This window comes from Schistocerca americana, chromosome 3 (assembly GCF_021461395.2).
Source record: "Schistocerca americana isolate TAMUIC-IGC-003095 chromosome 3, iqSchAmer2.1, whole genome shotgun sequence".
NCBI lineage: Eukaryota > Metazoa > Arthropoda > Insecta > Orthoptera > Acrididae > Schistocerca > Schistocerca americana.
Genome location: NC_060121.1, coordinates 445,667,999 through 445,693,117, shown reverse-complemented (window position 1 = coordinate 445,693,117; position 25,119 = coordinate 445,667,999). Strand labels below are relative to the sequence as shown.

The 25,119-nt window shown below is 43.5% G+C and overlaps 1 protein-coding gene across 4 annotated transcripts in view; it reads left to right on the top strand.

The window, feature by feature from the left end:
• The first annotated feature begins 3,309 nt into the window (after positions 1-3,309).
• LOC124605623 overlaps positions 3,310-25,119 on the top strand; it is a 134,428-nt gene continuing 112,618 nt past the window's right edge. For all 4 annotated transcript variants that reach the window (XM_047137435.1, XM_047137434.1, XM_047137437.1 and 1 more), the window contains exon 1: positions 3,310-3,463. In XM_047137435.1, the coding sequence (XP_046993391.1) occupies positions 3,373-3,463 (91 nt within the window). In that variant the 5' untranslated portion in view covers positions 3,310-3,372. The remainder of the gene's footprint in view (positions 3,464-25,119) is intronic.

The window sequence follows — 25,119 nt, the reverse complement described above, 5'->3', positions numbered from 1 at the left end:
AGCTGCACGCTCATTAATGGTAGCTGTTCTTTCGAGTGCAGTTACTATCTTCATATATTTTTATACATTATTTAATGATTCTTGGACAACATTTTCTGATTGGTTAAAGAAATTCAGTCATCATGAAGCCTTCCCTTACGAGGAATTAAATTTGCTCTTTCCAAATCTGGTGTGTCCATGACGAAAATTCTGAAGTCTGCATATCTTATCTGAAATCAAAAGAACAAACAATTTTCTTAGTAGATAGGATATTGCTCACGGAGTCGTGGCATTTTTTTTCTTTCAAATTTGACAAAATAATAAAATGGTGAACGTTTGAAATAAACATGTAGTTTTGTCGAATATTGCTGGTCACTTTTTTGCAATAACTAATGAATAAATTAAAATTAAAAGAGAGCATATTACTCCTTGTGGAAATGCCCGAGGAGTAGCTCAGACAAATTTCACCAAGATATCTCTATTAATGTACCTCAGTCAATTCTATCAGCTTGAAATACACTGTATCTAGTCTGGTCTAGTAACATGGGCTCTAGAGCGCATACCTTCAGAGCTGTGAGCGCTTGTTCACTTGGAAAGATGAGTATCACGCTAGCGAAAGTGAACAAGGGCTCATAGCTCTCAAGGCATGCATTTTAGTTTACTAGTCTTTTTTGCTTCGGACGATCGTTCCTGCCATATTCTTCAGACTTCATTGCGATGTGGTCTGCAACTGCGACGAATCTTTTGAGTGATTGAGCGATGACTTCAGCGACCATTCTCTTTACTTGATGCGCTATTGTACAATTTGGACTAATTTCAAGTATCTAGAATGGATGCATTAGTACCACTTTTGATTTTAACATAGGAACAAGTCATATCTTAAGGTATACTAGACGCATTATAACTGACTTTATGGAAGAGCCTTTGATGATACATTATGCTGTTACGTCCTTGCTCCTATTACAATGCGTCTAGTACACCTTGAGATATGACTTGTTCCTATGTTAAAATCAAAAGTGATACTAACGCTTCCAATGTGTAATGTTTCCGCTTTAGACACCTAAAAATGGCTTAAGGCCGAAATTGTACAATCGTACATCAAATAAAGAGAATGGCAGCTGACGGCATCACGAAATCATTCAAAAATTCATCGCAGCTATCGAGCATCGCAACGAAGACTGAAGAATACGACAGGAACGGTTATGCGACTCAAAGAGGGTTAGCGAACAAGGGCTCTACACTGCATGTCTTGAAAGATGTGAGCATTTTTTCATTTTTACTGCTGTGGGACATATTTCTCCTACTAAAGAAAAGTGCTCGTAGTTTCGAAGGGACGCATTTTAGAGCATATGTTTGCTAGCTGAGAACAGATACCGTGTACTTCAAGCTGACGGAATGGATTCCGGGCAAACTAATAGAGACATCCTTGTGAAATTTGGCTGAATTACTCCTCGGGCATGCCTGCAAGGAGTAACAGGCAAAGTTTGTTATTTCAATTTATTCATTAGTTACTTCATTAAAGGGTGAGTAAAAACAAACGACAAAACTAAAGCTTTGTTTCAAACATCCGACATTTTATTATTTTGTCAAGTTACAGAAAAATGTGCCATTACCTCCGTGCGCAACGTCCAATACAGGGTGTAAATAAAGTCCGGGAACACTTTCAATTATTTATTGCGCAATAACTAAACACTGTACAGATGTCATACATACTGCATTTTGATGAGGAACTTTGAAAGTATTTTTACCAACATTGGAGCCATTTCGAGATCAGAGGATGCACGACACAGCGATTTCTATGGACTCCTTTTGAATGTCTCCATATTCACTTCACTCACACTGGGACATCAGCTTCTCTTTGCCGGGTACAAGCAGCCCGTCGTAACGAATTTGTTGTGCCAGTGGTAAATGGCCTTCCTTGTTGGTAGCTCCTTACCGTACCTGGTTCTAAACATCCGTTGAACTGCTGTTCAAAGGGTTCAAATGACTCTGAGCACTATGGGACTTAACTTCTGAGGTCATGAGTCCCCTAGAACTTAGAACTATTTAAACCTAACTAAACTAAGGACATCACACACTCCCATGTCCGAGGCAGGATTCGAACCTGCGACCGTAGCGGTCGCGCGGTTCCAGACAGATGCGCCTAGAACCGCTCGGCCACACCGGCCGGCTGAACAGCTGTAGCACACTTGTTTTTGTCGAACTCCAACACACAGAGCCGGCCGCGGTGGCTGAGCGGTTCTAGGCGCTTTAGTCCGGAACCGCGCGACTGCTACGGTTGCAGGTTCGAATCCTGCCTCGGGCATGGATGTGTGTGATGTCCTTAAGTTAGTTAGGTTTAAGTAGTTCTAAGTTCTAGGGGACTGATGACCTCCGATGTTAAGTCCCATAGTGCTCAGAGCCATTTTTGAACCAACACACAGAAAGCTCGCACCGCACCTGAACTGGCCATGTTTGCGACTAGCGCTATCGGCAAATTAGCAAACGACGCTGTGGTGGTATACATGAAAAAAGAAAAAAAAAGAAAAAAACTTTCGGGGTTTCTCTTCAAAATGACGTATGTATGATATCTGTACAGTGTCTGTTTCTTGTGCACCAAATCATTGAAAGTGTTCCCGGACTTAATGTACACCCTGTATATTAAGAAAATTGTTTGTTGTTTGATTTCAGACAAGATTTGCAGACTGTAGTGCTCGCTTCATTGACACACTTCATTTTGGGCAGAGCAAATTTAACTTCACGAATGGTTGGGAGGGAGGTCCTTAATGATTGAATTTCTTTAAAAAATCTGAAAATATTGTCCAAGAATCAATAAATATTGTGCAAAAGATTTGTGTCGACTGCTTAGTTATGATCTATAAAAAAATCGTAAAAATATCTTATTGTATAGGCTGACTGAGGAAGCTGAACCCTTGAAGGTATGCATTTTAGAGCTCACGATTACTAGACTGTTTTGCTTCGCGTGTTCGTTCCTGTCATATCCCCGAATGTTGACCATTCCTCCTCGGATACGTGTGTAAAATCGGTCCGCTGCCGTCAGCGTCGAAGTTACACTTGAACGCCATCCACTGTTATTCAGGGACCTTTCTGGGAACGCCCACCGTATCTTTGTTTCTGTTGCAGAGCTGAAGGTTGGTCGGCGGCGACATCCGGCCCCACGTGCGAGCGCGCGGGTGCTTTATCTGCCAGCGCCGCGCATCGGTTTCGAGAAGTGCGTATCAGCCGAAGGAGCCGGCCGCGGCGGGCGCGCGAGATAAGGTTTCGCCCAGTGCGCAGGCGCGATAAGCGCGGCGGCCCGGCGCGGCACGCGGCGGCCGCAGTCAAGTCCAGCGGCCTGCCAGGGCAGCACGGCTCAGCTCAGAGGGCGCTCCCCACAGCGTCGCGCCGCGCAGGATGCGCCTGCTGCCGGCGCCCGTCCTCGCGCTCGCGGCCGCGACCGCCTGCCTCTGCTGCTGCGTCTCTTCGCCTTCCGCCGTTCTGCCAGGTGGGTCTCCGCCGAGGACACCTCCTTGAGCCTTCAGTTGCAACACAGGACGAGACGATGCTGTGGGAAGACATTGCGAACGGGATTCAGATCCTCACCCGATGATTAGAACGGAGCACGAAGTACGTAATACACTCGGATTACAAAAGTCACGGGATACCTCCTAATATCGTGTCGGACCTCCTTTTGCTTGGCGTAGTACAGCACCTCTACTTGGCATGGACTCAAGTCGTTGGAAGTCCAATGCAGAAATACTGACCGTGCTGCCTCGATAGCCGTCCGTAATTGAGAAAGTGTCGAGGGTGCAGGATTTTGTGCATGAACTGAGCTGCCAATTATGTCCCATAAATGTGCGATGGGATTCATCTTGGGTGATCTGGGTGGCCAGTTCATTCGCTCGAATTGTCCAGAACGTTTTTTAAACCAATCGTAAACAACTCCGGTCCGTGAATGACATCGTTTATTTGGGGACACGTAGTCCATGAATGGCTGCAAATGGTCTTGGCTGGTTCAAATGGCTCTGAGCACTATGGGACTCAACATCTGAGGTCATCAGTCCCCTAGAACTACTTAAACCTAACTAACCTACGGACATCACACACATCCATGCCCGAGGCAGGATTCGAACCTTCGGCCGTAGTGGTCGCGCGGTTCCAGACTGAAGCGCCTAGAACTGTTCGGCCACACCGGCCGGCAAATGATCTTCAAGCAGCATTCATTCCAGTGGATAATTGGTTCAGTTGAACCAGGTAACCCAGTCCATTCTGTGGTGTCACCGCCAGACACCACAGTTCCTAGGTGGTAGCCTTTAAATCGGCCGCTTTCCGTTAGTATACGTCGGACCCGCGTGTCACCACTATCAGTGATTGCAGACCGAGCGCCGCCACACGGCAGGTCTAGTCTAGAGAGACTCCCTAGCACTCGCCCCAGTTGTACAGCCGACTTTGCTAGCGATGGTTCACTGTCTACATACGCTCTCATTTGCAGAATTGACAGTTTAGCATAGCCTTCAGCTATGTCATTTGCTACGACCTAGCAAGGCGCCATATTCAGTTACTATAATCTGAACAGATAATATTGTGAATCATGTACCGTCAAGAGCGACGTTCATCACTAATGGATTAAAGTTATGTATGAAACTAATTACGTTCGTTTTCTGAATTCTCATTCCTTGTCATGTTCCAGACCTCACGTCAGTATAGTTCTTCCCTCCTCACGCCAGCCTGCGTGAGCTAAACGCGTGCATTTCGGCCTCCTCTAGTAACACGGTGTTGGCTCTTCTGCCAACACTACACATTCCATGTTAACACAGCCCACAACATGATGGAGCCATAACTAGCTTGCACAATACCTTGTTGACATCCTGCGTCCGAGGCTCCGTGGGGTCAGCGCCATACTCGAAACCTTCCATTAGTTCTTATCAACTGAAATCGGAACTCATCTGGCCAGGCCATGGTTTTCCAGTCGTCTAGGACGCGAACCATATGGTCACAAGCCCAGAAGAGGCGCTGGAAGCAGTGCTGTTTTTCTGGGGGAACGCTGGGGGATGCGTACCCCTAAACTTTTTCGTCGACAAAGTAATTTTTTTACGATGCTGAGAACTTGGAAGTGTGCCAAAAATTTATTTCACGGATGTAAATTTTTTATTTCAGTTTTTCGTGTTGGTAATTGCAATACGAACAATACCAGTGCAGTTTTTGTTGGGATAATCGATGTCATTGACTGTTTCAAGCATTTCGAAGCTGCGGCAACCGTTCTCGACAACTGAGTCGCTGGTAGCCAGTTCGACAAGTATGTAGTGCCCTCGGCCGCTAATAGTGGGCGATGGTAGTGCTAAACGGATATGCGTACGCTCAAATCGCATGCTTCATTTGAAGTGATGTAAGCTGAAGCGTTCGCTTTTGTATGTGTGTTTCTCGGTATCGCCTGCTTCATTTGAGCTGTATTAAATTCAACTGAAGAGTCCGATTTTTTTTTTTTTTTTTTTTTAGATCGACATGTTGTTGACGTCATGGCTAAAAGCAGACGGGTGGTATCCCATTCTTCAGTTATAACTAATGTTCGCTGCATTATATCCCATGTCGGAGTACCCTCAAACATTTTTTAGAAAAAAAAACACTGGCTGGAAGCGATGCGATGTCGTGCTCTTAGCAAATGCACTCGCGTCGGTCCTCTGCTTCCACAGCCCATTAACGCCAAATTTCGCCTCCCCCCCCCCCTGTCGTAACAGATACATTCGTCGTACGACCCAGATTGATTTCTGCTGTTCTCTCCCGCAGTGTTGCTTGTCTGTTAGCACTGACAACTCTCATCAGACGCCACTGCCCATGGTCATTAAGTGAAGGCCGTTGGTCACTGCGTTTTCCGTGGTGAGAGGTAATGACTGAATTTTGGTATTCTCACCACTCTCTTGACACTGTGGATCTCGGAATACTGAATTCTCTGACGATTTCCGAAGTGGAGTGTCCTCTCCTGCATCTAGCTCCAACTACTGTTCCGCGTCAAAATCCGTCGCGCAGCCATAACCACGTTGGAAATCTTTTCACGTGAGTCACCTGAATGCAAATGACAGTTCCGTCATTGCACCGCCATTTTATACTTTGTGTACGCGATACTACGGCCATCTGTACATGTGCACATAGCTATCCCTTGACATTTGTCATCTGAGTGTTTACCCCATCACTGTGCAGCAAGGGATATTTGTCTCTGGGGAGGTATAATTTGTAAAAGGCCAACAGACATACACGATCAAATTTTAGTTGGATGGCAACTCTATGCATTACACCTGAAGATCTTTTTGTAAAGCTATCGCATAAATACAAAAATTTTGATTATTTTGTCGAAAATTCAGAAATCGATTTTAAAATTCTTGCGACAGATCTATGGCTGCGTATTTAATCCCGTCCTTAGGACTGTGCTTCACTTTATCACAACTTTACATAATCGGAATGTGGTGGTTTTTTTTTTTCTTTTTTTTACCGACCGTGGGATAAATGTTCACTGGGCCGCACTGATTCTTGTTTTGCGTTGCGGGTTGGGCAACTCTGGTCTATGCAGTGACCTTATCCATGGAGCGGACGTTTGTCATTATTCCGAATAGAGTTTCGCAGAAGTTATATTCACTTTAATAAAACACAAGTTTTTTACTTCGCTGGTAGTCCTGAAGTTGGATTCTTAGACAGGCTTGATAACATCTGCAATTATATTTCGTAAGAAGAACATCCACTGGTCCTATCACTTTGAAACTGTGATGAACCACAAACTACAAATTAAATATATAGCGGCGCTTTTACATGTTTGTATTTTAACTCTTCAAACATCGGAATAACAAAATATGACTTCATTCGCATCCCTGAGCTATCAGTTCCAACTGCAATGTCTACTTTCTAGCGCATTACAAACAGCATTTGCCTCCATCACTTCTCAACACACTGCCAAGTGTGTACAGGCAAAGTACAAAGATAACATTTGAAGCAGACAGGTTACATCATTGTCAAAGAGATGAACTGATAAACATTTAGCAAGGCTTGATAGCCTTAAATTCACATACCCTTAACCAAACTTTAAAAATTCTCGTTATATATAAATAATTACTAACGAAACAATAAATTTGAGTGTGTATAGTTTTCTACAAACCTTGCATTCATATAATGAATAAGTTTCGCATTTGATTACATCACAACCTACACCGATGAATACTGTTTCTAGATCCAGTTTTCGGAAGTCAGGGCTTAGCGACTTGTGGTTTAAAAAAGTCGGCGGGACAAGGACCTAAAAGGACATAAAATAAAAGTGCATATTTCCAGTCAGTGTATAAGCATCTCCTTACAATGGGTTGTGAACAACGTTGGTATATCGGTACAACTGTATTCAAAGGTACTGTTATGTTCATCAAACGTTCCAACATTATGCTAGCAATAAAGAATTCCCGTTACGCTTCAGAAAAACTCAGTAAGGTATTTAAATATTAATAATCATCTTTTAACATGCATAATCAACAGTTAGGCTAAGCGCGCATGGGAGTTTTCCTCCCTGCCAAACATCGCTCTTTTACGGTGACTTTGAGTGTCCGTTCAGTTCACTGGAAAGCTTAAGCGGGGCGAGTCGTGACACCCCTAAAAATCGAGTCATCCCACGGAAAGCGGGGCACGTGACAAATTCCCGAGGAATCATTTTCGGGCGACAGTATCGCCTTGATATTTTTCACAAATTTCTGGCCCGTGATTCTCAAACGTAACAGGGGCATGTTGGATGTGGAACTTGCTGAATGATTATCGTATAGCATTGTTGACTGAGGGGCTCAAAGAGGTAGGTTCAGCCGCATAATTGAGAAACAATATTTTTCTTTGTGCAGATTGGCACACAGTACGTTGCGAAATGTTAGAGTTGTGTGTATCTGGTGAGTTGGTGACAGTAATGGGTGTGTCTAGAGTGGTTCCATGTTTCTGTTGTGCGATGATGAGACGAGGGAGAGGATGAAACCCGACGTTGGCCCATGGCCTGCTTCTCTCGAATAGCATCAAAAGTGCCGACAGGTTTAACGTCACCGTTCGACGGACATATCACCATGTACAGCCCTCACTTCATAACGTAGACATGACACGAAGTCTGTTAATCAGGAAATTTACGTCACCTCCCCCCCCCCCCCCCCCCCCCCCAACCCTGTCAGGATTACTTTCGAGTCGAGCGCCACCGCACAGGTGGCAAGTTGGCAACCTCAACTGCTGAGGCGGATTGTGGGACACGTTGACACGTTGCGTCAAGACTAGACATTTACTGGCTGATTGTGACGAGTAGAAAAGTTTGTCGAAATATTTCACCAAGACGATATTGTTGCTCGGCAGCACTGACGTTACCAAAAGAATGCAGTTGCTCGGCTGCATAGACGTCCGCAAAAGTGCACAACTAGGGGACACTTGGCTCCACGTGGAATCTAAGGTTTATGTCTTACAGAATTCTCACACATTTCTAGATGTGGTTGTACTAAACCGCTGATCTAGCATTGCTGACTGGGGCGGGAAATATTGTGTCTTTGGCAATCACTGTGTAAATTAGGTTTATTTGGTTGTCAGGCTGTTCACGGAAAATTGCGCCTTCTGGACGCGGGCGCGGTTTCGACACTCTCCTGTAGTGAAGGAGGGTGTGGAAATTTATAGAACACTGCCAAAATAAGAGTCCATCTGATCCAGCGTATCGCAGTCAGTGCTGACCCGACAAAAATGGTTTTTAACTCGAATTGCCCTGTCCCCTCTACATACTCAAAGAAGGCGTTCCTCTTAGGCATACTGACAGTAAATATTTTTGTCATCCGAAACCTCGCTCTCCGTTGATTTCACTACTATATTGGGGTGTACGTCACATTAAGAACTCCACGGATACTTACGTCGTTTAGACGGACTGCATTTGAATGATTGATATTTCAGTATTGATGTGGTCTCTCTTATCATTCGCTTTCCCCTGATTCGCACTGTTTATTCAGCATAGTTTGGTGCTGAATTAACTAACCTAATTCTACAAGGGTTGCCCTCACATACTTCTTATTCAGTTATTAGTGCTGCGAACAGACGGATGGAGTTGCTATAAGGAGCTCTTTGTCATCAACTGCCAATCTGATTATAGAAGACTCTTTACTTAAAACGTCCTGTCTGATATGCCGTGGTCAATGTATAAAACTCTCCCCTGACGTTTCGTCTCCGTCAGGGGAGAGTTCTATACATCGACCACGGCCTATCAACCCGGAAGTTTTAAGTGAAGACAATACCGGCCGCGAAAAACTACATTATAGAGGACTACCTGAGTATTTATTCCAGTCTTCCAATAGTCTATCTCCTCATGTCCCTCTCTCTGTCCACTACCGCCTCACCCCTCTCTGTCTCTGTTATCTTCCCCCCCTCCCCAAATCACTCCGTGCATCTCCTCTCCCCCCTAATTCTGTCCATCTCCTCCTCTCACCTCTGTCTGTCCAGCTCTTCCTCTCTGTTCTCCTCCCCGCTCTCTGTCATTCTCCTCCTTTCCCTCTCTGTTCATCTCCCCCCCCCCCCCCCCCACAGATACACTTTTATATAGATCCCCACTCCAATGGGCGGTTGGTGGTTCTCACCCTACAATTTATCCTTCCAGACAGTAAGTAATATGGGGTGCATATTTGGTTGGAATCTATCCAGGAGTTTCGTGGGAAGTTTTTACTTTCGGGCGCACCGACGTCCGCACATTCCACATGAATTTCATGTATATTTAACATATTTCTCACATGTACACATATTTCACCTGTATTTCTAGCGAATTTCGCCCTGCAGTTTTGTTTTCACGCAGCTAAGTGTTTATGACGTCACAAATGCTGAACTATGTGTCGTGCAATGATATTATTTTGCCGATACATTCAGTTGTATATATGGTTACTTTCTGCGAAATATTTCGAGTAGACTAGATAGGAAATGAAGTAATAAATTAAAACGTCACGCCCGATGCGGCAATTTTACTGCACGAGCACCGAAAATGTAACAAGCGATAAACATTTTCCTTTCATCATTTTGTGGACTGTCAGCCAAAAATAGTTTAACAAGGGTTTGAAATGAAGTGTTAAGTCCCTGACTGCTCTCATTCTCAACTACTGGGTTAATACATTCACGGTACTGGCGCGTCGTGAGCTACGTTTGTTTTTTCCTCCCAACTCAAACCTTATGGAAGGTAGTTGGTTCTTACTCTCACAGTGGTTCTTTCCAGGCAGTAAGTAATATGTGTACCATGTGCAGCAGAAATCGATGCAGTGGTTTAGGAGGCGAGTTGGAACATACATACACAGTGGATACAGGGATACTTTTGCGCTCGGGGCACGTCTGCGGAGAACACTATTTTCTCGGGAAACGTTCTACCGAGAATGGAAGATCAGTACAGCCATCTGCTGCTGGCTCTCACAAACTTCACGGCACTAGTTGAGTGAACCGTGAAGAGCGTATTGGTGTTTTCGTGCAAGATAAATAGAGAAGCTCCAAGGGAACACCTGTTTTAGAACTGAAAATAGATAAACACATGTTCGTTTGCAGGCGAGTATCCTACTTTAGAAGGTACATTTGTATAATTTAAAACCTTGAAAGTTACTACTGTGCTTTCGAAACTAATTCAAACATGGCGACGGGGCACATATACGCACGTGTTGTGACACGTTTACGCACTGTCTTGCGTTGGCGGCGTCCTAACTGATACCCCCCCCCCCCCCCCCCCATCGAGGAAACCGCAAGGCAACAGCAGTTGGTAACGCAGTCAGAAATGAAGGCACAGCAGAATGAAAGGTAGAAATACATAAGAAAGTTATTTGAAGGTAATGAATCTCAAAGAGAAAGAACGATGCTTTGAGAACAAGAACTGATAAGGACAACATATACACTATGTGATCAAAAGTATACAGACACCCCCAACGTCATATGTTTTTCATATTAGGTGCATTGTGCTGCCACTTACTGCCAGGTACTCCATATCAGAGACCTCAGTAGTCATTAGACATCGTGAGAGCGCAGAATGAGGCGCTCCGCGGAACTCACGGACTTCGAACGTGGTCAGGTGATTGGGTGTCACTTGTATCATACGTCTGTACCCGAGATTTCCACACTCCTAAACATCCCTAGGTCCACTGTTTCCGATTTGATAGTGAAGTGGAAAGTTGAAGGGACACGCGTACAGGCCGACCTCGTATGTTGACTGACAGACACCGCCGACAGTTGAAGAAGTTTGTAATGTGTAATAGGCAGATATCTATCCAGACCATCACACAGGAATTCCAAACTGCATCGGGATCCACTGCAAGTTCTATGACACTTAGGCGGGAGGTGAGAAAACTTGGATTTCATGGTCGAGCGGCTGCTCATAAGCCACACATCACGCCGTTAAATGCCAAACGACGCTTCGCTTGGTGTAAGGAGAGTAAACATTGGACGATTGAACAGTGGAAAAACGTTGTGTTGAGTGACGAATAACGATACACAATGTGACGATCTGGTGGCAGGGTGTGGTTATGGCGGATGCCCGGTGAACGTCATCTGGAGGCGGTAGTGTTAAGGCCTACATTGATGTTTTAAGCACCTCCTTGATTCCCACTATTGAAGAGCAATTCGGCGACGTCGATAATATCTTTCAACACGATCGAGCACCTGTTAATAATGCACGGCCTGTGGCGGAGTGATTACTCGGCAATAACATCTCTGTAATGAACTGGATTACACAGAGTCCTGACCTGAATCCTATAGAACACCTTCCGGATGTTTTGGAACGCCGACTTTGTGCCAGGCTGACATAGATACCTCTCCTCAGTGCAGCATTCCGTGAAGAATGGGCTGCCATTCCCCAAGAAACGTTTGAGCACCTGATTGAACGCATGCCTGCGAGAGTGGAAGCTGTCATCCTGCGAGAGTGGAAGCTGTCATCAAGGCTAAGGGTGAGCCAACACTATATTGAATTCCAGCATTACCGATGGAGAGCGCCACGAACTTGTAAGTCATCTTCACTCAGGTGTCCGGATACTTTGGATCACGTAGTTTATCAGTGTTTCATATCAGTGTTCTGCCAAAAGGCAGATTTTTCTACCAACCTCTTCAGGTCCGCGCAATTTCCAATTTACACTATGTCGTCTATCATCTTGTATCTTTTCCTTCTTTTCAATCTCCTCTCACATACTGGTCTTTCCAAAGCATCTATTAGGAAGCACTCACGTCTCAACGAATGTTCTTCCCAATTCTTGTTCCTTTCTCTTACAACTAGCAGCAGTCTTGTGAAGAGAATGGAAATGGTCTTCTTATTTACTGCTTGAAGCTATACAACCAGTCTAAAAGAAACAGAAAATTGGTCCTGTGTCTTTGGTGTAAAAGGTGGCCTAACAACGATTGTGCCACAGAAAACACATTTATTGTGGCCTTAAGTTACAACACGGACAGTGACGATGAATAATTCGTCCATAACATTCAGATTTCTATACAGGTCCTACACACATCAAAAAAAGTTTTGCGTCACCCCGGTTCCCAGAACTCCTGAAGACAGACGTTGCCTCTGAATATTGTATCACAGACAAAGTCCCTTTAACTGTTCAGAGATGTCACTAAACCCGCCCAAAGATGTAAATAACCATGCATGAGCAGCGCCTATTAGACGGAGGGCATCCAACAGCCGATCAGTTCCAGTCATTCCACCAGGAAGGAGGTACACGGCACGTGTTGGCTGTAGTTCAACCACGCCTAGATGGTCAATACCGCTGTTCGATCGCGTCCGCATTGTTACTTTGTGCCAGGAAGGGCTCTCAACAAGGGATGTGTACAGGCGTCTCTCAGTGAATCAAAGCGATGTTGTTCGGACATGGAGAGGTACAGACAGACAGGAACTGTAGATGACATGCCTTTCTCAGGCCGCCCAATGGCTACTGCTGCAGTGGATGACCGCTACCTAGGGATTATGGCCCGAATGAACCCTGACAGCAACACCACCATGTCGAATATGCTTTCGTGCAGCCACAGGACATCGTGTTACGACTCCAGCTATACGCAATAGGCTGTATGATGTGCAACTTCACTCCCGCCGCCCATGGCGAGGTCCATCTTTACAATCACATCATGCAGTGCCGTACAGATGGGCCCAACAACATGCCGAGAGGACCGCTCAGGATTGGCATCACGTTCTTTTCACCGATGTGTGTCGCATATGCGTTCAACCAGACAATCGTCGGAGACGTGTTTGGAGGCAACCCGGTGAGGCTGAACGCCTTAGACACACTGTCCAGCGAGTGCAGCAAGGTGGAGGTTCCCTGCTGTTTTGGGGTGGCACTGTGTGGGGCTGGCGTACGCCTCTGGTGGTCATGGAAGGTGCCTTAACGGCTGTAGGATACGTGAATGCCATCCTCCGACCGATAGTGCAACCATATCGGCAGCATATTGCCGAGGCATTCGTCTTCGTGGACGACAATTCGTGCCCCCATCGCGCACATCTTGTGAATGACTTCCTTCAGGATAACGACATCGCTCAACGAGAGTGGCCAGCATGTTCTGCAGACATGAACCCTACCGAACATGCCTGGGATAGATTGAAAAAGGCTGTTTATGGACGACGTGATCCACCAACCGCTCTGAGCGATCTACGCCGAATCGCCGTTGAGGAGTGGGACAAGCTGGACCAACAGTGCCTTGATGAACTTGTGGATAGTATGCCACGACGAATATAGGCATGCATCAATGCAAGAGGCCGTGCTACTGGGCATTAGAGGTACCGGTGTTTGCAGCAATCTGGACCAGCGCCTCTGAAGTTCTCGCTTTATGGTGGTACAACATGCAATGTGTGGTTTTCATGAGCAATAAAAAGGGCGGAAATGATATTTATGTTGATCTCTATTCCAGGTTTTCTGATGTGTATGTGGAAGCTCGGAAAAAAAAAGTTTACTGCCGCTAAAATATTTGTATTTTACCATGCTAATTGGTGTAAGTAAGTCTGCAATTTTATTTACTCCCAATAAAACATTTTCAAAATTTTAGTAGTGTGTTCTGTTTACTCATTTTTGTGTTCTATGATATGCATAAATGAGACCCCGTAAGCGCGTAAACTTGCCCCATACACAGGCTACATTTAGACCCTCGACTTGTGCCTATATAAACTTATTTTGCGCTTTTAAATGTAATGTTGAGTTAAAAGTACGCATACCAAGTTATACTTCAGTAATCATATTATAGGACTAAATAATTTTAAATAGGATGATTCTAACGAAAATAATTTAAAAATACCGAAATGGAACCAGTGTCAGTGTGCCTCGGTGTCCCCTATATTTTTATAATACGGAGTTCGCGAAACGTGTCCTAGAGATGACGACGTTGAAAGTTGCATGCGTTTTTAAATTTTCTTGTGGAGATTTGCTTCGATACGGCTCGTCACGGATTCCTCTCATGTGCCATCCTCTTCTCCTCGTCGTCATCTAACAAATACTCAATTTTTTTCTTTTTCATTCTTCAGTATATTATTCTTGTCAGCAACTTGTATGCATGAGCCGTTCATCGACGAAAGATTCCCCTATATTTTTATAATGCGAAGTTCGCGAAACGTGTCCTAGAGATGACGACGTTGAAAGTTGCATGCGTTTTTAAATTTTCTTGTGGAGATTTGCTTCGATACGGCTCGTCACGGATTCCTCTCATGTGCCATCCTCTTCTCCTCGTCGTCATCTAACAAATACTCAATTTTTTTCTTTTTCATTCTTCAGTATATTATTCTTGTCAGCAACTTGTATGCATGAGCCGTTCATCGACGAAAGATTCCCCTATATTTTTATAATACGAAGTTCGCGAAACGTGTCCTAGAGATGACGACGTTGAAAGTTGCATGCGTTTTTAAATTTTCTTGTGGAGATTTGCTTCGATACGGCTCGTCACGGATTCCTCTCATGTGCCATCCTCTTCTCCTCGTCGTCATCTAACAAATACTCAATTTTTTTCTTTTTCATTCTTCAGTATATTATTCTTGTCAGCAACTTGTATGCATGAGCCGTTCATCGACGAAAGATTCCCCTATATTTTTATAATACGAAGTTCGCGAAACGTGTCCTAGAGATGACGACGTTGAAAGTTGCATGCGTTTTTAAATTTTCTTGTGGAGATTTGCTTCGATACGGCTCGTCACGGATTCCTCTCATGTGCCATCCTCTTCTCCTCGTCGTCATCTAACAAATACTCAATTTTTTTCTTTTTCATTCTTCAGTATATTATTCTTGTCAGCAACTTGTATGCATGAGCCGTTCATCGACGAAAGATTCCCCTATATTTTTATAATACGAAGTTCGCGAAACGTGTCCTAGAGATGACGACGTTGAAAGTTGCATGCGTTTTTAAATTTTCTTGTGGAGATTTGCTTCGATACGGCTCGTCACGGATTCCTCTCATGTGCCATCCTCTTCTCCTCGTCGTCATCTAACAAATACTCAATTTTTTTCTTTTTCATTCTTCAGTATATTATTCTTGTCAGCAACTTGTATGCATGAGCCGTTCATCGACGAAAGATGGTGGTACAAAAAGTTTAGGAAAATATTGAAAGCCACTTAGGATGAAATAAATAGAAAGTAAGGGAATCCGCGGCGGAAAGGTTGCAGGATAAATGTGAGGAAATCGAAAAAGATATGGTCGTCGGAAGGGCTGATGTAGCATATAGCAAACTCAAAACAACTTTCGATGAAATTAAAAGCAAAGGTATCAGCATTAAGAATGCTTTAGGAATCCCGCTGTTAAGTGCAGGCGAGAGACGGGATAGATGGAAACAGTACATTGAGGGGAGAGGTCTTGTCTGTCTTGTTGATCGTGCGGCGGTTCTCGCACTTCACCTGCTGTTGCTATATTCAGGATTGTGTGGATGATACTGTTCTGAAATTTATGTTATATCTTTAATCTAGGCTCACAGATTACACACGTAACTTGATAGTCGCTTGATTGCCGCGTCCTCCAAAGATTTTACAAATTCCGAGGGAATGTTATCTATCTCTTCTGCCTTATTTGATCTAAGTCTGCCAAAGCTCTTTCAAATTCTGACTCTAATACTGATCCCTTCTCTCTTCAGTTGCGACTCCAATTTGTTGTATCATCAGACAATTACCTTCCCCTCGCAAAAGCCTTTCCATCTACCCGTTCTCTTCTCTGCGTATAACAGTGGAATGCCCATCGCACTACCTATTTTTCCTGCAGCCTTTTTTCACCGTGACTTCCCTAACTTCCTATTTATTTCATCCTAAGTGACTTATATGTCTACCCTCTATATTCCTAAAGATTTTTGTACTTCCTCTTTTCGTCGATCATTTAAAGTACTGTTTTATTACCCAAGGTTTCTTCGTAGTTAGCTCCTTTATACCTATGTTTGTCTGTTCGACATCTAGGATTGCCCTGTTTAGAAATGTCCATTCCTCTTCAACTACTGCGGTATTCATTATGGCAGCATCTACATCTTCAGAGAACTTCGAGGGTATCTCTTGATTCCTCAGAACCTTTCATCTTGATCCTTCCGGACGAGTGTCTTAAACTTCAGCCTGCCTTTTATCATTAAAAATTGTTAGCTGAGTCTATATCTGCTCCTGGGAATGCCTTACAATCCAATATCTGAATGCGGAGTCTCTGTCTGACCATGATGTTAGTTTAGCTGGAATTTTCCCGTATCTGTGAGCCTTTTCCAAATATACCTCTCTCTCTTCTGGTTTTTCAACAATGAATTAGCTGGTAATAGCTGACATTCGTTGCAAAACACAACTGATATTTCTACTCTCTCATTCCTGCGAATGATCCTGTATCATCCAGTACCTGTGCCTTCCATTCCTTCCCCCTCCACCGCTTTCCAGCCCCCCCCCCCCCCCGATGTTTATTACACTACTGGCCATTAATATTGCTACACCACGAAGATGACGTGCTACAGACGCGAATTTAACCGACAGGAAGAAGATGCTGTAATTTGCAAACACCTACAACGTGCTGACATGGGGAAATTTTCCACTTGATTTCTCATACACAAACAGCAGTTGACCGGCGTTGCCTGGTGAAACGTTGTTGTGATGCCTCGTGTAAGGAGGAGAAATGCGTACCATCATGTTTCCGACTTTGATAAAGGTCGGATTGTAGCCTACCGCGATTGTGGTTTATCGAATCGCAACATTGCTGCTCGTGTTGGTCGAGATCCAATGACTGTTACGAGAATATGGAATCGGTGGGTTCAGGAGGGTAATACGGAATGCCGTGTTGGATCCCAATGGCCTCGTATCACTAGCAGTCGGGATGACAGGCATCTTATCCGCATGGCTGTAACGGATTATGCAGCCACGTTACAAGACAACAACGATCTGCACGAACAGCTAGACGACGTTTGCAGCAGCATGGACTATCAGCTCGGAGACCATGGCTGCGGTTACCCTTGACGCTGCATCACAGACAGGAGCTCCTACGATGGTATACTCAACCACGAACCTGGGTGCACGAATTGCAAAACGTAATTTTTTCGGATTAATCCAGGTCTGTTTACAGCATCATTATGGTCGCATCCGTGTTTGGCGACATCGCGGTGAACGCACATTGGAAGCGTGTATTTGTCATCGACATACTGGCGTATCACCCGGCGTGATGGTATGGCGTGCCATTGGTTATACGTCTCTGTCACCTCTAGTTCGCATTGACGGCACTTTGAACAGTGGACGTTACATTTCAGATGTGTTACGACCCGTGGCTCTACCATTCATTCGATCCCTCTGAAACCCTACATTTCAGCAGGATAATGCACGACCGCATGTTACAGGTCCTGTACGGGCCTTTCTGGATACAGAAAATGTTCGACTGCTGCCCTGGCCAGCATGTTCTCCAGATCTCTCACCAATTGAAAACGTCTGGTCAATGGTGGCCGAGCAACTGGCTCGTCTCAATACGCCAGTCACTACTCTTGATAAACTGTGGTATCATGTTGAAGCTGCATGGGCAGCTGTACTTGTACACGCCATCCAAGCTCTGTTTGACTCTATGCCCAGGCGTATCAAGGCCGTTATCCGTTATTACGGACAGAGGTGGTTGTTCTGGGTACTGATTTCTTAGGATCTATGCACCCAAATTGCGTGAAAATGTAATTACATGTCAGTTCTAGTATAATATATTTGTCCAATGAATACCCGTTTATCGTCTGCATTTCTTCTTGGTGTAGCAATTTTAATGGCCCGTAGTGTACATTGTCGCCGGCCGGAGTGGCCGAGCGGTTAAAGGCGCAACAGTCTGGAACCGCACGACCGCTACGTTCGCAGGTTCGAATCCTGCCTCGGGCATGGATGTGTGTGATGTCCTTAGGTTAGTTAGGTTTAAGTAGTTCTAAGTTCTACGGGACTTATGACCACAGCAGTTGAGTCCCATAGTGCTCAGAGCCATTTGAACCATTTTTTGGACATTGTCATCTTCTTTTACACACTGAATTGTCCGTAATCTCTTCATATATTTCCTCTCTCTCTCTCTCTCTCTCTCTCTCTCTCTCTCTGTCCATCTTCTGCTTCTGGCATCGGCATGTATATCTGAACAACCTTGTCGACTGTCGACTTTGGTTTGCTGTCGGTTCTAATGAGAGCAACCGTATCGCTGTACTGTCCTAAGTAACTCTCTGTCCTACCTCCCTACTGATGACGAATCCAACTACCATTACATATGCTGTTGTTCTTACCTTATATTCATCTGATGAGAATTATTTGTGTTTTTTTCCACTTCACTTCAGTGACCCTCACAATATCTAGATGGAGCGTTTGCATTTCCCTTTTCAGATTTCCTATTTCCCCTACCACACTCAAACTTCTCACATTCCACGCCCCGACTCGCAGAACTCTATCCTTTAGTTGGGTATTCACTCTTTTTGTCATGATCACCTGCCGTTGACAGACCCCTCCCGGAGATCTGAATAGGAAACAAATCCGGAATCAAGAATGAGATTTTCACTCTGCAGCGGAGTGTGCGTTGATATGAAACTTCCTGGCAGATTAAAACTGTGTGCCGGACCGAGACTCGAACTCGGGACCTTTGCATTTCGCGGGAAAGTGTTCTACCATCTGAGCTACCCAAGCAAGACTCACGCCCCGTCCTCACAGCTGTACTTCTGCCAGAACCTCGTTTCCTACCTTCCAAAGTTTACAGAAGCTCTCCTGCGAACCTTTCAGAACTGGAGCATTGGAACGGCCCAACGAATCGGATTTTTTCCTTAACAGTTATTTCTCAGCGCAGCCCAACCTGCAACACACACAAACTTTTCAAGCTGGTTCTCACCACCCTGTAGATCTGTGGCTTAATGCAAGGACAACTAAGGTCAGTTTTCACGAAAGTGAGATACATTGTGCAGTCGTCTAAGAAATTTACAGTTTTATATGACCAAAGTCTAGCTTTAAAGTCAACGAGAGAACATGGCTTCCGGAAAACCAATGTTGTATAATAAAAAAGTCGTTCACACAACAATAACCAGTGCGTACATTGATGAAGAACCTTCATGGTTTTTACTGCCAGAACAGCCAGCTTCAACTTTGGCTAATGTAACTGTAGATACGATATGAAAAATAAATTACACTTGAAACAAAAAATAACTTAACCAATAAACATCTCCTTATCAGAACGGAGCTTCCTTTTATTCAATGCAACAGCTTTCCATAAACTGTCACCGTAAACGCTCTGTTTAACTGTGTTGTCTGTACCCAACAAGCACAAATCCGTTCAGTGCTATATTTGGAATGAAGCTATTGCTGGCCACGGAGAGTATGAAGTAGCTTCATGTATTCGCAAGCACTGCTATCATTATCTGAAGAAGTCGTTGAGGTCAATACGTTTAGCGACTCCTGCAGTGGCCAGAACAGGAATATTAATTTCTCTGTAATGCTTATGAATATATTTCATGAAGAAAAACACTGTAGTAATAAGGTGTATGCTATTAATCATAACTCTCTTGAACCTTGAGGCTGATTCCATTCACACAGCTATCGAAAAAGTAAAAAATAAAATAAAATAAAGTAAAAATTAATACAACTGCAAAGATTGATACGCCGTGAGACAGGGCTAATTTGATCAGATTAGTTGCTAGAAAACTCGAGCAAAACGGTTTTGTTAATTTCAGTGAACTTATTAATCGAAGTTACGCTCACAGAAACGTTTTGAGAGTAAACTGTAGATAAAATGGTTGCAACATGGGCGCAAATCACTTGGAAACGTATACTATAAATTTTCCTTGAGTCCGCAAGAGGAGATTCGGATGTTAAATCTAACAATAAGAGGCAAGCATCCCGTGAATCATGACTTGCAACCCATTTACACGACACCTAAACGATTATCTGCACAAAAGGTCAAAGTCCTACAGTTATTTATGCACTTTGTTCGTCCGCGGAGTAGATCTACTAATGGACCGCCCTGGAGACAATAGAGAACTTACGAAAGTTATGCTGAATAAAGGTACATCGGGAAAATTAAGTTTCATTTGAGTTTTAAAGAGTTGTTTTATCTCTCCCTCGTATCGAATGACACACACAGTGACGATTTCATACGGAAAATATCTTCAATTACTATAACATGCAGCATTGCTTAACATTGTTTCTCTTTGAATCAACGTACAGGATAAGAATAAAGTTCAGAACACGCACAAATTTTAATGATACAAGTATCTGATTCTGTTGTATAGCCTAAAGCATCATAAGTAGGCATATTTCATGATTAAGAAATGTCATAAAATTTTTAGAACTTTTATACATCTCAAATAATAGCATTTCTAACCATGCTAATGATAGTATCAAATATTAAACTGCAGAATAAAAGTATTAACAGTACCAATGGCTTTGAATCTTGTCTCTAAATTTCAGTTCTCGAGTCCCACATCCATATACACGGCGACCCAAAAGCCCCTTAACATTTAAAAATGCACTAATTTACGGAATAATGTAGGCAGAGAGGTTGTATTCAAACAAAAAACGAGTGCAAAAGCTGGCCCACAGGGATAGTAACACGTCAGTGAAGCCGCACGGGAATCATGTATAGAATGAGCTGCAGTGAGAAAGAGAGTCAGATCGACCCTAGCTTCTATGCAGGATGGCGCTCCATCTCGTATTGCTACACGTGTGAAATATTTCTTGCACACATCTTTTCGTGAGGATCGCATGCTGAGCCGCCACGTCCGTCTTGCTTGGCCTTTCGGGTTCCCAGACCCAAATTGATGTGATTATTGGCTGTGGCACTACTTGAAGTCGCAAGTCTACCACAATCGTCCGGGAATGCTAAAGTCAACACTCGACGGCAATATTTTTCACTATACCTACCTCGATGTGCTGTATAGTGCTGCTGTTCACAACTTGTCCCTCGACTACAGGTATCTTTTATGACTGACGACCGACATGTTGAGTATTTGTTTTGAGGAACACCGTCTTTACTAGAAATCAGTTGTTACGCTATTATTGCTTTTGTATTCACATGAAGCGCCATCTTTTGATCGTATCGCGCACTTTGCTTCAATAAAATCCCATGTCATGTCAAACGTATGTGTCAATTTTTATCTCTCTAATCTACATTATTCCGTGAAATACGAACAGTTTGATGTAGGACACTTTGGTCTATCAAGTCGGGAAACTACCTCAAACTGGCCCACAAAAACCATCTAAGCTACAGCACATGAGCCTCGCGCGAGGTTTTCAGTATTCTCACCCCGTCTTTGCACAGACCATTAGTCCTAGAGAAAAAATTAATACTACCTTTTCTTGTAGGAAATTTGATGTACTCTAATTTTGTTTTGGAATAAGTTCTTGCTACAGGAAACGTACAAAACTGACCTTCCCTTGTTCCACCACCGCCACACTCATACCCCACCGGTCAGGATTTTTAGTATGTTGTTACGTATTAATTTTGCATCTCCGCGAATTACTTCCCGTATTCGACCTTTTTTGGTCTTCACTGACTGGGCTAACACACCACCGGGTAAGTTGTGCAATTAAAAGCTGTAAAATTGACGTTTATGCAAATTTTTCTTCACAGCATTGTTATTTTAACTGCACCAAGTTAACAACTAAACCGTTTTATTTGTCTGGGTCTTCTTAGTACGAAACTACAGTGCTTTTAAAGATTAAATATACATCGAATTGTAATTGTAATTAGTTTTTTTCATAACGTTTACAAAAGTCTTCTTTCTCTCATTAACCTCACTCTTGTAGCTCTACTGTATAGCCGAATGACGATGGCACCTCTTGGGTAAAATATTCCGGAGGTAAAATAGTCTCCGATTAGGATCTTTGGGCAGGGCCTTGTCAGGAAAATGTCGTAATCAGGAGAAACAAAGCTGACATTCTACGGGTCAGAGCGTGTAGCGTTAGAACCCTTAATAGTTCAGGTAGGTTAGAATATTTAAAAAGGGAAGTTAGATATAATAGCAATTAGCGAATTCGGTGGCAGGAACAAGACCTCACATCAGGTGAGTACAGAGTTATAAATACGAAATTTAATAGGGGTGATACAGTAGTAGGCCTAATAATGAATAAGAAAATAGGAATGCACAGAATAGTGAATCCATTATCGTACTCAAGATAAACACGAAGCCAACACGCAACACTGCAGTACAAGATAATATGCCAATTAGCTCCATAAGTGATGGACAGATTGAACAAATGTGTCATGATGTAAAAAAATTATTCGTTTAGTTCAGAGATGAAAATTTAATGGTAATGGGGCTGAAATCCGATAACAGGAAAAATGAGAGAAGGGAAAATAGTATGTGAATATTGATTGGGGAAAGGAACGATAGAGGAACACGCCTGGTAGAATTTTGCAGAGAGGATAATTTGCCGGCCGCGGTGGTCTCGCGGTTAAGGCGCTCAGTCCGGAACCGCGCGACTGCTACGGTCGCAGGTTCGAATCCTGTCTCGGGCATGGATGTGTGTGGTGTCCTTAGGTTAGTTAGGTTTAAGTAGTTCTAAGTTCTAGGGGACTAATGACCACAGAAGTTAAGTCCCATAGTGCTCAGAGCCATTTGAGGATAATTTAATCAACGCTAACACATCGGTGAAGAATCATGAAGGAAGGTTGTATGCGTGGAAGAGACCTGGAGACATCGGAAGATTACAGATTGATTTTACAGGGTGTCCCAGAAATATTTCTCTGATTACAAACATGGGTAAGACAGGGTTTTGCGCGCGCGTTCTCACCCACCCACCCACTCGCGCGCGCGCACACACACACACACACACACACACACACACACACACATTAAATAAATTTCGTTGTTCGGAGGATATCACGGACATCATCTGAACATGGTCCTTGACATAAACCCAAAGGAAGAATTCCAGTGGTGTTATGTCCGGTGACCGCGAAGTAGTACTAACCGTACGACTTCTTAGAAGACAATGACAATGTTGACTGGAAGACACTCTTTGAAATTCTGAAAGTAGCAGCGGTAAAATGCAGGGAGCGGAAGACTGTTTACAACTTGTACAGAAACCAGACGGCAGTTATAAGAGTAGTAGGGAAGTAGGGCATTAGAAGGAAGTGAGTCGGATAGTAGTCTATCCTCGGTGTTATTCAATCAATCCACTGAGCAAGCAGTAAAGAAAATTAAAGAAAAATTTGGAGAAGGAATTAAAGTTCAGAGAGAAGAAATAAAAACTTTGAGGTTTGTCGATGTTATTCATTGTTAATTCTCTCCGAGAAAGCAAAGGACTTTAAAGAACAGTTGGAATGAAATAAACAGTGTCTTGAAACAAGGATATAAGATGGACATCACCGAAAGCAAAACATGAGTAATGGAATGTAGTCGAATTAATCAGGTTCAAAAATGGCTCTGAGCACTATGCGACTTAACTTCTGAGGTCATCAGTCGCCTAGAACTTAGAACTAATTAAACCTAACTAACCTAAGGACATCGCACACATCCATGCCCGAGGCAGGATTCGAACCTGCGACCGTAGCGGTCGCTCGGTTCCAGACTGTAGCGCCTAGAACCGCACGGCCACTCCGGCCGGCTAATTAATCAGGCTGTGCTGAGGAAACGTGGCACTAAAAGTACCAGATGTGTTTTGACATTTGGGCTGTAAAATAACTGGTAATGGCCGAAGTAGAGGATGTGAAATATAGACTGAACATGGCAAGAAAATCGTCTTTGAAGAAGAGAAAATTTTTTTTTAACATCGAATATAGATTTCAGTATGAAGAAGTGTTTTCTGAAAATATTTGCCTGGAGTGTAGCCTAGCATGGGAGGGGAGTGAAATGTGTACGATAAACAGTTCAGACAAGAAGAGAATAGAAGCTTTGAAATGTGATGCTATATAAGAATGCAGAAGATTATATCGGTAGATTGCGTAACTAATGAGGAAATACTGAATAGATATGGGGAAAAAAAGAAATTTGTGGCACAGGTTGACTATAGGAAGGGATCGGCTGAGGCATTAAAGGATCACAAATTTAGTGTTGGAGGGAAGTGTGAGGGGTAATCATGTAGAAGGAGAACAAGAGATTAATACAGTAAGAAGGTTCAAAACGATGTAGGTGGCAGTATTTACTCGGAGAGAAAGAGGCTTGCACAGGATAGAGAAGCTTGGGGCACTGCATCAGTGTTCGGACTGAGGACCACGACAGCAACGAAATTTCCAACTAAGGGGTGGTAATACCCTTGTTAATGAAGGCCAAAAATTGTCGAATATCGGAAATAATTTGTGCTGTCATATGCTTTTGTATGGCGTTAGTGCCATGAACAACATACTAAAAATTCTGACGGTGGAAAGTGAGAGTTAGGATGGGGGTTAGTTTGTTTTTCTTGAATAATTCAAAAACCGCGGCCTATAGCTAAAACTTGTCTCAGTATAAAATTAAACTACATTAAATATCATACAAGAATCTTCCTATTCATTATTTCTCGGAGACTAATAATTTTCGCGAAGAGAGCGATAGATTATTGTAAATCTCAAGCGATTTGCATGCGTTGTAGCTTAACTGGGGTTGTTATTTTGAAGACTTTCTATGCTATTACTCAGCCTATTCAAAGATGTGTAGCTGTGTATAAAAGTTAGTTTCATTTGTAATGTAATTTCCTAGTGTTAATTATTGCCGGCTGGAGTGGCCGAGCGGTTAAAGGCGCAACAGTCTGGAACCGCACGACCCCTACGGTCGCAGGTTCGAATCCTGCCTCGGGCATG